Below are 15327 nucleotides of genomic sequence, written 5' to 3'. Positions count from 1 at the left end.
TGTATCCACCAGACGTACGATCATGATAGACGCTAGACTGATAGACTGCGTTATTATACATACATAAAATCTGTGGTTAAGGTTTTCTGCGGGATATGACGTGTGCAAGGGAGAGAATACATACATACGTTGGGGATGAGCCTTACAGACGTAAGGCCCTCAAGCCATTTCTCCTCACCGTTCTCTAGGCGGGTTCCTTTTCTCGAAGATTAGAATCAGATGGAAACTCTCAATGAGTGGACTCGGACCCCTTCGTCAATATAGGGATCTAACAATATAAACTCAAATGAGAGAAGACGAGAGCTCCCAGCTTGTAAGTACATCACTGAGTTTCGATTCCCAGCACTCATAAACCCATCCATATCAGTCATGTAAGATTATCAAGGCTCATTGAGAGCAAGTGTTGGAGGTGTAGAACATGCCCACCATCGACAATGAAGCTGCTACACCGATATGAAAGGTGTGGGCAATGTGGGCAATGTAGGCAAGCAGAACCGCTCCCCGACCCCTTTCTGATAGGTCTCACGAGGAACTCTAGGCCAGAACCTAAAACGCTAGTATATCAACGCTAAAAAGAGTTTTCGGACGATAACCGTACAGGCGGTGCTCACCGACAAGCTAGATGGCGAGAGGGAATCTAACCCTCGCAATGAGGATGCCGGAGGACAGAGACGAGGCCAGACGGCCAGAGTTAACGATGAGCCCGCAGTGAAACATTCATGTTGCATGGGCTACGGCTCCAGCCTCCTGCATGCATGCAGAGGGAAAGAGCCGATGAACCACCGAAAATGTAAACCGAGGGCACAGACTATGATTGCTGCCAACCATTCAAGAGCTGCGGGTAATGTAACCGTGCGCAGCTCTTCTTGAACGCAATGCATTCCGCCACACGAGTGTTCTGAACCTGTGCCTATTTTCAAACAAAAGGGACATATAGGCTGCTCGGCTCATCGATAGAAAGTTGATCAGACAGGTTCTGGAAATCTGACGTATCAAATCCTTTGCCCACTCGTCCAGTCAAAAACGAGACTGCATCGCTTGATGGTCCCAGTCCTGGATGTAACGACTCGTTCAGCGCCATCTGCAAGGGATGCTGCAACATATGTAACCGCCCAAACAAGACTAGACTCCCTTCCCGTCTCCCCCAGTCCGATTTGTTTCAAGTGACTTAAACTATATTTGTCCACGACTCTGTCTCCATAAGTCTGAACAGAGTAAAATGAACTCTTCGTCATGTCATTCAGTTAACCAGAAGCAAGGAATTCAAGAAAGGAGGCGAAGAAGCAAACTCGAGGTTTCAATGAAAGCTCCTTCATGCGGCGGGAATGCTATAGTCTTGATGGCTTCTGCAGTTTGCACATATTGTTATGCACATATTGCTGACGCTTTTTCTCAATGCATACTCAAGTCGCTGTTGTGCAAGTGTTGCGGACAGAGTAGGAGCTTTCCCTAAGTCCAGGCTCCAAGCTGCACCTCCAAAGCAATTTGAATGACTGCAGAGTAAAGCTTGATTGTCTGTGCTTGATTCGAGATAGCAGAGAAATCCGCAGTAAAAATAGCTGCTGTCAACGTCGTGCACCGTCGTACAGTGCATAGGAGACGCAGTCATCGAACAGCCTTCGCGACGCCTAACAGAAAATCTCAAAGTCGAGACAATGCTTACCGAGTCTCGCCCTTAAAGGCCACTTCCGTCATTCAACCAGTACTTTCGCCACAAATGACAAATCCCGAAGAGCCTGTCCTGGTTCGGAAACAGATGATAGCTCCTGAGCTTGCTCGGAGCTATCATGACCCTGCAGAGCAACCCGTCAAAACTTTAACGCCAAAAGGGTGTTGCAGGGCGTCTGAACCGCACCGCCACATATTGTGGCACCTCATGAGTCGGTGGCGATATCATGGCCATTTTCGCAGATCTCCTGTGTGGCGTAGCTGGAATCGTGCTGATCTCGTCGTTTCCAAGCTAGGCAGTAGGATTACGGAGCGCTGGGCCGTCTGCACCATGGTGCTCTTGATTCTACCTAAAAACCAAGTCTGCAGTGGTGACTGTATTCTGTAATCACGGTTACTCGGATCCTACATCAGAGCACTATTAATATGAAAGGATGACTAACCGCAAGAGCCTTCCAGTAGCTTATCGATTCACCGAGAATACAGTTACATTACATCATAGCTTGTGGCTGTACGGCGTTGATGATCCCAGGGGCATGAATAACAATGGTCAAACTAGGGTCGGGAGGTTCGAGAATGATCACCTTGACGGGATTTACAGCCAACAGCTGATCACACCGCGGCCAAGGCGTGACATTGTGCCAAATCGTCAAGGAGAGCCTTGAGAGCAGCTCCCCGGCCACAGGATACCGGTAGTTTCCGGATAAGGTTCCAGGTTTCGCGCTGAACCCAGGGGAACCTGAGGGTTTCCCGCTCCGTAGATACTTCTTCGAAGCTTTGCTTGTTGCATTTTGATCGACACATTCGGGAAATATTGTCCGTCCAGAATACAACATTATTGAGATTCTGTTTGTTCCAACTGGCCACAACGGTCTCTTCCTAGATACGCTAAGTCAATTCGCCTCCGCCGGGGGAGCGTGCGCGATAGTTGCGGGATCATCCCAGGGATTTCCCGTGAATCTAGCTTAGATCTTGTATTCTGCTTTGTTGTCTGCATGCTGAAGCACATTCTCGGCTGTGATGGGTGGTGATTCAGAAATTGATTGGCCTCGAAGCACAAGAAGGTTTCTGTTGGAGCACTGTATACGAGTTCATTGGCTCACAGGCCGCCAACTCCTGAGTGACAGAAGTCACAGAACTTGACAACTTGCACAAACTCATAACTCAAACTGGTCCCAACCATACACGTGAAGCACGGCCTGTTTGGCAAATGTCCTCTAAGGAAGTCTTTCCATACATGTTGAAATAATAAAATTAGCACCGAGTTACTCAGAACGGAACATGAACGGGGTTCCTCCGTACTTTGTATCGTGGAGACGATGACAGGGCGATCCATGTTCGGCGTGCGGTGATTGGCAGCTCCATGATCGTCTATCAGGTCGAACCTGGACTGGCATTTCCCATGTTAAGAAACGAGATTCGAGACCCTAGAACACGGTTGCAGCACCCGAAATGCCGGTTATGTCCTACCGGTTGTTTGAGACGAGCGTTGGATTGTCAATCGGCCTTGTGGCAGATGGACGATCCGAAAGAGGAACTAGAGCAGTATGGAAATGGGCAATACGCATGCATAAATCGTTCAAATCTTTGCCAATCGAGACCCGCAGGAAGAGCATACGATAGTCCCGAGCGCAAGAGCCCCTAGCATCTCCGTGTTCGAAAGGCATCTTGCGCCGCACGGTGGGTGTTCTTGGGTAGCTGTTGCGTAACCTGTGGACTGGTGCGGGCGCTCCGCGCAGTGTCATCGGCTAGCGCCGAGCTTGAATAAGCTGACGGTTTCGTCTAGGTACAGCATATCCTGCTCGTCAAATAGGACTTTGAGATTGACAAATCTCGAAGAAACCTTTGGGCGCCATCCAGGAATTGTTCACACCGAGGTTGTTCTGGGATAGAAGCAACGATACCGGCTGGCGCGCGTGCCTGATTCGCAAGAGGCGAGATAGATGCCTGGTGATGATCGACAGGATCTGTTGACTATTGAATTTAGTGGGGCTTGGCTTGTGCTGCCACGCTTTGCAGGACAGAACGCCAGAAGGATCTTCCCTTTTCGTGTTTTTGTCATGCTCCAACATCGAATCCCCTCAGGTCGTTGAATGATTGGCAGATCCTAGAGTCCAGGATCATCGCCCGAAAAGGATGCTGGATGACAGGCATGGCTGGCGATCCGTGCTTCAAGAATCTGGGCTACTGACTCAGATTGTAGCCTGGGTTGCCACGCGTCCGGTAGGGTAAAAGTGATCCAAGACTGCCGAGTCAAGGAAAAAAGGGCATTCCAACAGCTTCCCGTAGAAAGAAAAAGTACATATGACCGTCGACTTTCTGGTCAAGTTTAAGGGCTCAACTTTTGAAGGGTGAGACGTGTCTCCTTTGGCCCGAGATCTTACCCTACGGAGGCTGAAGCATTAGAACCCCCGCTGATGTATGGTGAGGCACTGAAGAGCGACTATTGGCTTCTGAAACCAGGTACCTTTAGAGACGGTCATCATGAAGGAACCCACCATCTTGGAGCTCCCGTCAGGATTGTTTCGCAGCAGACGCAGTGTAAACCAAGGAGTTTTTGTCCGAGCTCCTGGCGCTGAACGCAATCACAAATTTGGGATTAATGGGGAATGGCTGGAGTCGGGTTTGGTCACCTGAAGACCGTCTTGGCGCCGGCCCGTCGCGCTAACCGGATCCAGACAATGTGTTGTCATCCCGTGACCGCCCGCGGGACTCGAACCCACCGAGTTCTCCAACTCCCAACTTCCCAAGATCCTGGGTCTGCGCAGTCCGATCCACCCCAGATGTTAAGAGTCATGTAAATCAGACTAGGACGAGCCTACGTCCGTCGTCAAGTCCCGCTTTAAAGCCTGGCTACGAATTCGCTGACTGTTTAGAGTACCAAATTACGCGACGCTGGAGCACACTGCAGGCCCAACTGCGAGTGATAACTGGTCCCTGCGAGACGACGCTAATGCAGGAACTGATGATGCTCGATGAGAGCATCTCCAGAACCCCAACTTATCACAATTACAGACTTCATCAATCGATCAGTTGTGCGCTCCCTTGAAACTCCGAGAGAAGGATCTGGCCGCATAAGGAGGACGGACAGAGGCTTCGAGAACAAACTCGGACAGCCCCTGGCTCCCTTTATTGACCATGCTGCTGCCACCTCTCCACGCTTCTGACGTTGACAGGCCTAGCCTCGCCGTACCGTTCTTGTCAGCCGACGGCCGGCATCTTCATACTTAGAGTAAGGCAAGGGAAGGGTTCAGATTTGCAAGCGAACCACACGACTCGAGCGGGTCAGCACCACTCAGATGGATCCGATGATAACAGAAAAAGCAAACCGCGCATCTCCCAAACAAGAAAAAGAAACAAAAAAAAAGGGCAAAACCTAAACAAGAAGAAACAAAGGTCGTACGGTCACCGCCAGTGGACACTGCTACTGAGCGCTGGAAACTGGTAGGGCCAAGATGCCGGGTCGGGTATCGAATTGGCCCCTGGACTGACGCTCAGACGAAGCAACAACTGTTTCCATCGCCATGCCGCTATGTCGCCATATTGTTATTGTACTTTTTTTTCCTTTCTCTCTTAAAGAAGGAAACCCAAGTAGACGAGCAGCAGGATAGTTTAATCGTGCAGCAGCCTGTAAGCAGACGGCGTACTGTAAGACAGATACCGACGCAGTGCGCACCGATCCCCTCAGTTCCGGGCGACGATCATCCATCCAATGGCACTTTTCCCGTCAGGCTGTCTGAATGTTTCTCCTTCCTCCTTCTCACACACACCTCTTCCTCTCCTTCTATCCCATCCACACCACACTCCTTTCCCTCTTTCGTTCCCCTTAATTTTTTTTTATTGATACCGCTTTGATTTAAATCCATTCCTTAATTTTTTCCAATTTTTTTTTCTTTTTCTATTTCTGCTGCTCTGCAGTCCCGCATCGCATCCTACACCAGTCACTCCTTACCCGTACTAGTTCCTGTCGTCGGGCTTTACGTCTGGCCTCTTCAGCTTTTTGACGTTTTAAATCTTGGATCCCTTCTGCTGCAAAGTGTACATATCAACACACTTCAGCCCCAGTCACTCCCTTATTATACCTACTGTCCACGGCCCACCATCACTTCTGCTCCCAACTCGACCGTCCCGCGACCGAGGCTCACCTCCTGACCACCGTCTGCATCGAACGATCAATCCTTCCTTTGAGCCTCTTGGCTCAGCTCTGCAATTATGAATTATATCCATCATCCATACCCTTTCGCTGGCCACCCCAGTGTGCCAATGGAGCAGCACCTCGCTTACGATACAACCATGGTTCATCCTACCATGATGCATCACCCAATGGACGGCTACTACTACGCCCAGCCCCCTTTTGACATGGTCGACTACTATCACCAGCCGATGATGGATTACGAAGAATATGCCGAAAACCTCTCACGACCGAGGTTGACCAAGGAACAAGTTGAGACCTTGGAGGCCCAGTTTCAGGCGCACCCCAAGCCCAGCAGCAACGTCAAGCGTCAATTGGCTCAACAAACGCACCTTAGTCTCCCTCGAGTTGCAGTATGTGATATTCAAGCTGGTTGAAGGCTAGTTTACTGACTCTTGCAGAACTGGTTCCAGAACCGACGGGCCAAGGCGAAGCAACAGAAACGACAGGAGGAATATGAGCGCATGCAAAAGGCAAAAGCGGAGGCAGAGGAGGCTGCTAAGAGAAAGTCTGAGTCTTCAGTGCCTGAGTCTTCAGATTCTCAACGTTCAGCGGAGGCCAAAGACGAGAAGAAGCAAGATGACAGCAAAGCCCCTACCCCTAAACCGTCAAAGCCAGCATCTGACGACCAAAAACAATCCGAAGCTCCTGCTGAGTCGAATCACCAGCAGACCCGCAGTGAATCTAATCGCGTAGCTAGCCTTGCGTCTCTGCAGAGGGCCATGGACGCCGCCGCTCAGTACCAAGGTGGTCAGGGCACGACAAGCATGGGCGGGTCCGGATCAGTGTCCCCAACCACATCGCTGCCGAATGACGCAGACTCGGCCGTTTGGAGTTCAGTAAACTCAACAAACGGAGAGCTCTCTGTTCCCGGGTTAGAGAACTCGCAGTCTTTCTCTGATTACCGTTCAGCTAGCGACGCGGGTGCTTCGTACAACTCAATGCAATTTGCCCTGCAAGCAGATGCGGCTAACGCGCGTCGGGGTTCGTCTGATGTGCTTGCCGACTCGTTCGATGGTATCGGCATCAGCGCCTCGCCTAGCCTCTCGCAGCTTGGAAACCGGACAGACCGCCCGGCCTGGAAAGAAACCGGCAAGGAGCTTGATCTCGCTGCCCGCCGAAACCGACCGAGGCCTGCCGCGAGTTGGCACGTCGAGGTCCACTTCAATGCTCTCTACTTCGATCATGTCGCCAACGACACGGGGCCAGAACTACGGCACTGTGAAGCAATCCAAATCTGCCCAGAACCTCGGTTCGCGCTACGCCGGGGTGCGAAAGCCTTCTGCGCAGCGCTCACCTTTGAACCTGTCGACATTCGCCGAGGCCGGTGTGCTGAGCTCCGCAAAGACGGAGTTGTCGACCATGCTGCAGCCAGTCACGACAAACTCCCTAGCTCCGCCCACTCCATTGACCCCCGAGGATCTGCATCACCTGCTTCCCACCACCCCTTCCACCGATGGCTACTGCCTGTCCGCGCAGCCAACCGCCCACCTCTTCCCCACGACGCAACCAATGCAGATCAACATCGCCTCGCCTCCCGCTACACCTCTAGGGATGGATATAATGTCCTCATACCCATATCACAGCGTCGCGCCGCCCATGTCCGCCCCGGCCAACTTCACATCCTTTCCAGACTACAGCTGTGACGGCAGTTTCCAGGGAAGAAACTGGGAAGCCACTTCGATGCCATCTCCGGAAGTCCCCTTCCAGAGCCAATGCCACCAAATGAATTTCTCATCGATCCCGTACGATCACGCCCTAGACCAAAGCCAGTCTGAGAACGGGCCCTCTCAGTCTCCATTTGGCGACGCAGATATACAAGCGCCTGGTGATGCCAGCAAGGCCACCGAATTTCATCTGTATGAGTTCCCAGACCAAGAAGAAGCGCACCGGTTCGTGGCCCAGCAGCTACCCAACCAGAAGCCCAAAGCGTACACTTTCGCCGACAACCGGACCCCCACCAATTTCGGCTAAGGGACTCTGTCTCTTATATTTTATCTTTGTACACTTTCATAAAAGGCTTTGTCATATATACTCTTGGATTAGGCATCGTTGGATTCAAGCATTCTCTGGTGTGGTTATTGGTCATTGGTGTTGGGTTGGTTTCATTTCTGCATGTTTTGAAGCGTTGGGTTGGACATACTAAGATTTTTTACGTATATTTACCATACTATACTAATACATAATCTAAACGACTTACTGGACTACTTCATCTCTTTTCGGAGCTTCTACTACTTTGACAAAGCTAGTAGTGGACTTAATCTATCGAGCAGGCCTTGGCCTCCCACGTGGTGAGCCACACCCGCCTGTATGGCTTCGTCTCGGGACTATTCCAAGCCTACCGTCTAGCTCAGGCACCAGCAACCTTCAATCAGGATCAACGGCAAAACATACTAAAAAAGCACTAGGTATAAATCAAGCATCGTGCGCACCCCTCAGCTTCCATCTCCTCCTTCAACACCAGGGTAGGCATAATCCTAGGAGCAATATTTATTATCGAGATGAAGCTCTCAACTCTCACCACAACACTGGCGATAAGCGCCGCATCAGCATCAACATCTGTAGCCGCCAAATTCATCAACTACACCACCGTCCCGGGCTACTTCATCCAAGATGACCCTTCCACCGACCCCTCTACGTTCGACTACGTACGTCCTAGACTGATTCTTCCAACAAAACCCTTCAACCCTACTTCGCACCCCATACGTACTGACAAGGAAAATAACAGACATCCCACAACTTCGGCCTCCTCGACCGCCCCTATGACGCCGACACCATGTTCCATTCTTCAAAAACGCAAAACCAAACCCAGTGGCAGCGCTTCCACGCTCAACTCCAGTACCTAAACGCTCAGGCCCCCGCACATGTGCAATATAAGCTTCTCTTTCTCGGCCGACACGGCCAGGGCTGGCATAACGCCGCAGAGGACTACTACGGCACGCCTGCTTGGAATGTACGCACAACCCTAATTCTCATGCCCTTTTCTCTTTCCCATCCCTTGTCCACGAACCCTGCGCCTCCGGTGGAAGAAGAGAAGCTAATATGCAAGGCACCTATGTATAGTGCTACTGGTCCCTTCTCCGCGGCAACGGCACGAACACCTGGTTCGACGCGGACCTCACACCGACGGGGATCGCACAAGCCCAGGTTGCACGGGACTACTGGCTTGCACAGTACAAAGAGCAGAAAATCCACTTCCCAGATGTGTATTATAGCAGTCCAATGACGCGCGCGCTGAAGACAGCAAACATCACATTCGGTGCGCTGCAATTGTCACAGATTCATGCAACGCCATTCGTGCCTACTGTGAAAGAGGGATTCCGCGAGGGTATCAGTATGCATACGTGCGATGAGCGGCGGACGAAGACATATATCCAGGACTTGTTCCCCAACTGGGTGATTGAGGAAGGATTCACCGAGGAAGATGAGCTGTGGAGTGGGGTGGAAGCGGAGAGCAGCGAGGCGCAGGATCTGAGGAGTCGAAGGGCGTTGAATGATGTTTTCTTTCCCGATGACTCCTTGCTTACGCACTCAAAGGGGAAGAGGACGTCAAAAACAAGTGGTGTCTGTAACGCGCCGTCACCCTCTCCAGTGCAAGAGGGCCCCGGAAATGGAAACGGCAAGACCTCAGACCTGGTGGTCTCAATAACTGCACATTCGGGTGAGATTAGCTCCATCCTCCGCGTGATAAAGCACCAGGCCTTTAAGCTGAGCACTGGCGCTGTGATCCCCGTGTTAGTTCGGGGTGAGAGAATCGACGAGCCGCAGCCGACAACCACAGTCGCGTGGACGGCGAGTCCTTACTGCACAGCACCTCCGGTCACTTCAACGGCTTCGGGCTGTGTGTGTGAGAGCTCAGCAGCACCGGTGACGACAGGGTATCCGGCTCTGTCGCTGGAAACGCCGTATTAAATCTTCCGCATTATTTGAGAGGTTTTGGGGGGGGAGGGGGGGGGAATAATGTCCTGCTGAATTTAGGCCCGCGCTGGGCGACATGTTGATTGTTCTCTATATGGCTTGGAAGATGATACTCCAACTATTGTAATCTACTGCTGAATAAGAGTTAGGTGGGTCAATTTGTGTGCATGGATAGAGACATAGACAGGCAAGAATCATGGCCGTGGAAAAGGACAAGGGCAAGTGAGTGCAGTGCAGAGCGGAGACTGATGCAAGGCGAGAAAACTAAACAGAGGACGCCGTCCCTATAATTATCTGACATAAAATTGTCTGACCGGTCCTCTATCGTTATAATGCACAACTCGTAAACTTAAATCAAATGGACTGCCTAGGTCCCGAAACCAAAAGCGTTGGGGATAAACAGGGTATAAAAAGGGGTATTCGATAAAATGCACAAATTATAAATCTTCAATCCCCTTGTCATGCCAAGGCGAAACGAATGTACGGAGTAACAAGTTCAAAGAAGATACCAAGTAGGCATAAGAAGAAACCGAACAAACATCAAGCCAAAGTACACACTCAACTCCTGAACACCAGAGAAGACAGAGTTCGCTTAGTATGTAGACCAACCAGGCTGTGGATGCCCAGGTTGCATTGGCTGGCCAGGCCAACCTGGCATGGCTGGGTTCATCCCCATACCCATTCCCGGTTGCTGAGTACCGGGCATGAAAGGCTGACCAGCGGGACCGTGCTGCGATGGATACATGCCTCGTGCAGCCATCGTAGGGTAAGGGCCACCGCCGGGGAAGCCCATTGACGCCATGGGCTGCTGCTGGGGTGTTTGAGGCTGGTGCATGGCAAAAGACTGCGGCATCTGTGGTACCCCCGGACGGACTTGGTTACGCGGAGATTGCGACGGGTGTTGCTGCGGTAAATTGTGGGTAAGAGGAGAAGGCGATTGTTGATGTTGGGCTTGCTGTGACTGTGATCCCGGCTGTTGCTGCATCTGAGATGGATACTGCGGTACTCCCTGCGGATTTGATGGTAGCGGGGAAGCCTGAGGTTGAGGAGGTGGCTGGCCCCACATCTGTTGTTGCTGCGGGGGATAACCGTATGGTCCAGCCTGCGGCGCAATAGCTGGGTTGGACCGCTGATGCATGAGGTCAGGGCGAACCGGAGGCATAGCGCGAATCGGAGACTGCGCCACTTGAGGCTGCTGATGCATTGTTGGCGGCTGGAACCCGGCTTGGCTAGGCATCATTTGAGCTTGCGGCATCATGTTCGGCTGTGTCGGAGTCGAACTCAAAACACTGGCCGCTGATAGGCGCGGCGACTGCATAGGGTGAGAAGCAGAAGTGGTAGGTTCAGGCTGTGACTGCGCCGTAGACACGGGAGCTTCACGTTGCTTGGCATAGAACTCATCGAGCCCTTTCTGACGGAAGTTACGTTGATTCGTCAAGATCTTGTTGAACTCTGCCGTGTGCGTTGCCTGGTTCAAGATCTCAGCGGCGGAACTGGGTTGTGACCGGTCTTGGTACGGCTGACCGGTCAACTCTTGCCGGAGTCGAGGCATGCTGTTGTATTCCCGCAAACGCGGGTCATCTGTAGTGGTGGCCATATGAATCATCGGAAGTGGCTGCGACATGGAAGCGCCCGATCCCAGCGACAGATTACTAGGCACGTTTTCCAGCGCGTTACTGTAGATCACATCACCATGAGCCAGTGTTGGCAACATGTTGGCAGCATTCGCTGCTTCAGCCGCAGCCTCACGAGCCTTAGCACCACCCGGGCGTTTCTCTCCAGCAAGGTCGTCCTCGGTAAATCCTTGCTTGCGAGCCTTGCTCTCCCAGTAATCGTCTCGCACCCGTCGCCCATTCACAATGACTCGGCTGCCAAACTGACGAAACATGGAACGCGCGGAGACGATTGCGATCTGGCGTGAGCGGTAGGAATATGGGAGAATATCCTGCTGGATTAGATCATCTTTTTCGAGCTGGGTGGCGATGATCTTGTGCAGGGATCTATTCTTGTTGAAAAGCAGATATGAGTCCCTGTACGACAGGACACGCGCGCACTCCGTTGCCAACATGAACAGTTTTTTCCCGCGGAGTGGGACGGTGAAGGTCCTACACCTGTATTCTCGGTCACCCTGCAGAACGCCGTTCTCGTCTACCTTCTTCTCGCCAGCTTCATCAAACTCTTTAGGAATATACTCGTCGCGCGCCTCGTTTAGTTGATCGGTAGTGTGGTCCCTTACAGTTGGGAGAGCCTTAACCAAAGGCGCTTTTGAGGGCGTCGTCTTCTCGGGGGGCGAGCCCGACGGGGGCGAAGCATTGGTAGGTGATCCATGCAACTGTTGAGGCTGCATTTGAGGAGTCTGCAGCTGGGGGTTGTTAGACGAGTCGCTGGTAGATGGGCGCGGGGTCTTTGGAGGTCGGCCTCGTTTTCGACGACCGTGTTCGTCTGTTACTAGTACCGCGCGTTAGCCACCTGTTGTAAAAGTGCGGTGGGGACCAAAATGGCAAGACAGAAGCAGCTAATGAGACAAGGCAACTCGAGGTACTATCGACTTGTACTTCAAGTGCAAGTGTCCAGCACACGTACCGTCATCCTGGTCTCCATCGCGCGGAGCTCCGCGTTGTTCCGGCGTGCGAGCGCGCTTGACACCGCGAGGGGTCGTGCTGGCATCTGCTGCTCCATATGGCGGTGTCGGAAGGACAACCGGTACTAAAGGATGTCAGTTCGGAGCTCGTCGCGATGGACATGGCAGTGGGAAGTATGGAAATAGTAGATCCCCATTCTTGTTGTCGACGCGACATCGCGCAAACAAACACAAACCAAGACAGGAAGAGAAAAACAAAAGCGACGATAGTAGGCGGATACGCGACGTACCATTTGTATTATTCAAAGCGGCAGGGTCGATGGTGCCCGAGCCATCAACAAGATCGCCTCCGATCCCATTCATCGGAGCGGAGACGGAATGGGAGGTGCCATACATGGCGGGCCAAGGAGGGACGGGGTGAGGGTGCAATAGCGGTCGCTAGGCCGTGGGGCGGGTCAGAGAGACGCGCGAGGGATCAAAACGCCGAGGTGGGAGGTGATGTGATGGGCTACTGGATGGAGGCGAAGGGAAAAGACAGCGAAGCGACGATGCAGGTGGCCCTCGGACAACTCAGAGCAGTGGACGTGTCGCGGGTTCGCATGCAGTTAGATGGTGTAAGACTGGGAAGGCGACAGGAGGCCAGGCGGGATCAGCGGGGAAATAACGGAGCAAATCAGTGTCAGAGCTTCCAGGTCGCGGGCCAGGTTAAGAGATTAGAGGAGGACTGGCTCTTGCTCTTGTGGTGGACGGAACGCTGGATTAACTCTGGCTGGACTGGAACGGGACTTGGAGAGGGGAAAGATCACGTTATGCGTGACTAATCAAAGCAGAGAACCTAATCTGGCTGTGGCTGGTACGATGTCTCAAGATGCAAAGCACCGCCACATGAGGCTGGGCTGCCACGGCGATTGCTGACAAGGTGAGGTGGACGATGGAACGATAAAACCTGGAGGGTCGGGCTAGGGTCCCAAGGTTTGCTTCTGCAGAAGGGCAGAGTCAGTGAGCCACAGATGTCCAGAAGAACAACCTGCCGCAGACGGGACCGATCTGTGGGTACAGGCGACGGGGGTGGGTGTGACCAACGGGCAAACCTGAGTGTAGTTCTAGAGTAGTTGGTCCGGGGGGTATGCGCCGTACGCAAAGCAGGATGGGGATTAGTGGGTGGAGGGGCACAAAGTCCGGAGGAATGACGAGGAGTGGAGACGAAGGTTGGAGATAGATGAGCGGTGCACCAGACAAAGCGAGGCCACGACGCTGTAGATTTGACGAAGAGTTGAAGGATTCGTTGTTGAGGGGGACTTGGTCACACAGGATAAGTCGGCCAGGCCGGGCTGTTTGATTGGCTGTGGCTATGCATCATTTGTAAGCTGCACAGTTCACATCCATAACTTAGAACTTGGAAAACACACTCAGTGGCAGAATCCGATACGACTACTGTACCTACGCCCATGACCGTCGGTTAGCGCGGCGCGGAGTTTCTCTTCCGCTTCTAGTCAGGCTAACTGCTAGCAAGGTCGGACTCGAGACCTGACGAAACAGGACTCTGCAAGCGCGGTAATGGCGGCCTCGATCAGCAACCTGTGAATTGGGCAGCGAGCGAAAGAAAAAGCGAAAAAGAAAGGAAAATGAAAGAAAGCAGCCGATGATAACGAAGAAACAGGCGAAGAGTTTAAACGGGAGAAGCAGCAAAAGGGAATGATCAGGCTGGCATGCTGTGATGGAGAGCCTCGTCCGCGATCGATCCTGGTCATAGCACACTGGCAGTAGACGGAGAGAACTCGGAGGAGCGGCCAACGCGAAGGATGAATAAAACGGGCAGTCGGCTGGGCTTTTCGAGTACCATTTTCTAGATCCTTTACTACTGTGACTATGACCGTGACCGTGATATCGAGTCAATTCGAGTTCAGAATGCTACAGCCTACGCTACGATAAGCGCCAGTTGATCACGATCAAAGTTCATGCTGACCACGAGCGATGATCAGATCCCCTAACGTCGAAGCATCCTTTTTCCGAAGTTGGACGACATCTTCCAAGCAGGAAATGATCAACAATCCATCAAAGCTGCGGAGGATCTAGGATCCTTTTGCGAAGAACAAGCAGTAATATCATGGAAGCGCCTCGTCTGCTTCCCCATTGTTTAGCAGTCTTGAAGAGCGCCAATCGCGTTATCTCGCACGACCACTGCTTGTCGACTGCCAGCTGAGCATCCCTAGTGGCTAACCCAGTGGCGAAAGACTCCCCTAATGCATGACAGGATGCAAGGATCTATTGAGTTGATTCTAGGCTTGCAGGCGCTGCAGGCTAGCCTTGATGCTGTAGATTACGGCGCGGCGCTTCCGTGGCATAGCATGTTGGATTTAGCAGCGCACGGGCTGACGAGGCCACCCTGGACATGACGCCCCAATGCCTCAAGAGGATCGGACGCACTCCCATTGACCGCATGGTCGTAGCTATTTGAGCTGATAAGCTTCACTCCTTGCTCTTCCCTCAGACTATACGAAGTCGAAGTATACCAGCGACAGGAACTACTATAAGCCATACATTCCATACCGCTCCGTAGCATGAATCTACAGTACTATATATACTTTGTTATTGGCGTTGTGGTTGACTCCCAAAAAAAAAATAATTAGAAAAACAGCCAAAAACATACAACAGCTGGGATTCGCATGTGGTCACCCACCATACTACTAACCAGCCGGCGTGTGGCTTAAGTACGGCTGAGCGGACGGGAAGCCCTGTTTTCCACACCCTATGGTCGTATGTACCTGGTTACGTTAAGAAACGATCTCTATTGTGAAAATTTACTACAATACAACAGCGCACATCTACCGCGATTCATCCACTTTATCCAAGACAAAGTAACATCAGCGGCTAGCCCAGCTTGCGACTGAGTACCGAGAATGGCAGATGACCTCCAGCACGGTCATCTGCCCACAGCCGAGCGGGAGCCCGGGTCGATCAGGACCGT

At 52.2% G+C, this 15327-nt stretch overlaps 4 protein-coding genes across 4 annotated transcripts, besides 1 other annotated feature; 3 read left to right on the top strand and 1 right to left on the bottom strand.

Moving 5' to 3' along the window:
• Nucleotides 1–15327: part of a sequence feature (contig 1.17 1271..347844(-1)) that runs on past both edges of the window.
• On the top strand, nucleotides 1373–2056 carry ANIA_10177 (uncharacterized protein; the record flags this gene model as incomplete). Its single annotated transcript, XM_050613186.1, has 1 exon — nucleotides 1373–2056. The coding sequence occupies exon 1, from the start codon at nucleotides 1718–1720 to the stop codon at nucleotides 2054–2056; it is 339 nt and encodes a 112-aa protein (XP_050469019.1). The 5' UTR covers nucleotides 1373–1717.
• Nucleotides 5962–7834, top strand: ANIA_01217 (homeobox domain-containing protein; the record flags this gene model as incomplete). The annotated part of the gene is made up of 3 exons (XM_653729.1): nucleotides 5962–6213; nucleotides 6262–7129; nucleotides 7254–7834. 3 exons carry the CDS (start codon nucleotides 5962–5964, stop codon nucleotides 7832–7834), a joined length of 1701 nt encoding a protein of 566 aa, XP_658821.1.
• On the top strand, nucleotides 8362–9772 carry ANIA_01218 (uncharacterized protein; the record flags this gene model as incomplete). The annotated part of the gene is made up of 3 exons (XM_653730.1): nucleotides 8362–8508; nucleotides 8589–8813; nucleotides 8924–9772. 3 exons carry the CDS (start codon nucleotides 8362–8364, stop codon nucleotides 9770–9772), a joined length of 1221 nt encoding a protein of 406 aa, XP_658822.1.
• ANIA_01219 (putative nuclear localization protein) lies at nucleotides 10371–13088 on the bottom strand (the record flags this gene model as incomplete). The annotated part of the gene is made up of 3 exons (XM_050613185.1): nucleotides 12650–13088; nucleotides 12362–12484; nucleotides 10371–12220 (listed from the first exon to the last, which is right to left on the bottom strand). The coding sequence occupies exons 1-3, from the start codon at nucleotides 12753–12755 to the stop codon at nucleotides 10371–10373; spliced, it is 2079 nt and encodes a 692-aa protein (XP_050469018.1). The 5' UTR covers nucleotides 12756–13088.

This window comes from Aspergillus nidulans, chromosome VIII (genome assembly GCF_000011425.1).
Source record: "Aspergillus nidulans FGSC A4 chromosome VIII".
Taxonomy (NCBI): Eukaryota; Fungi; Ascomycota; class Eurotiomycetes; order Eurotiales; family Aspergillaceae; genus Aspergillus; species Aspergillus nidulans.
Note: the sequence above shows the minus strand (reverse complement) of the source record. Positions and strands in the feature narration are given on the sequence as shown.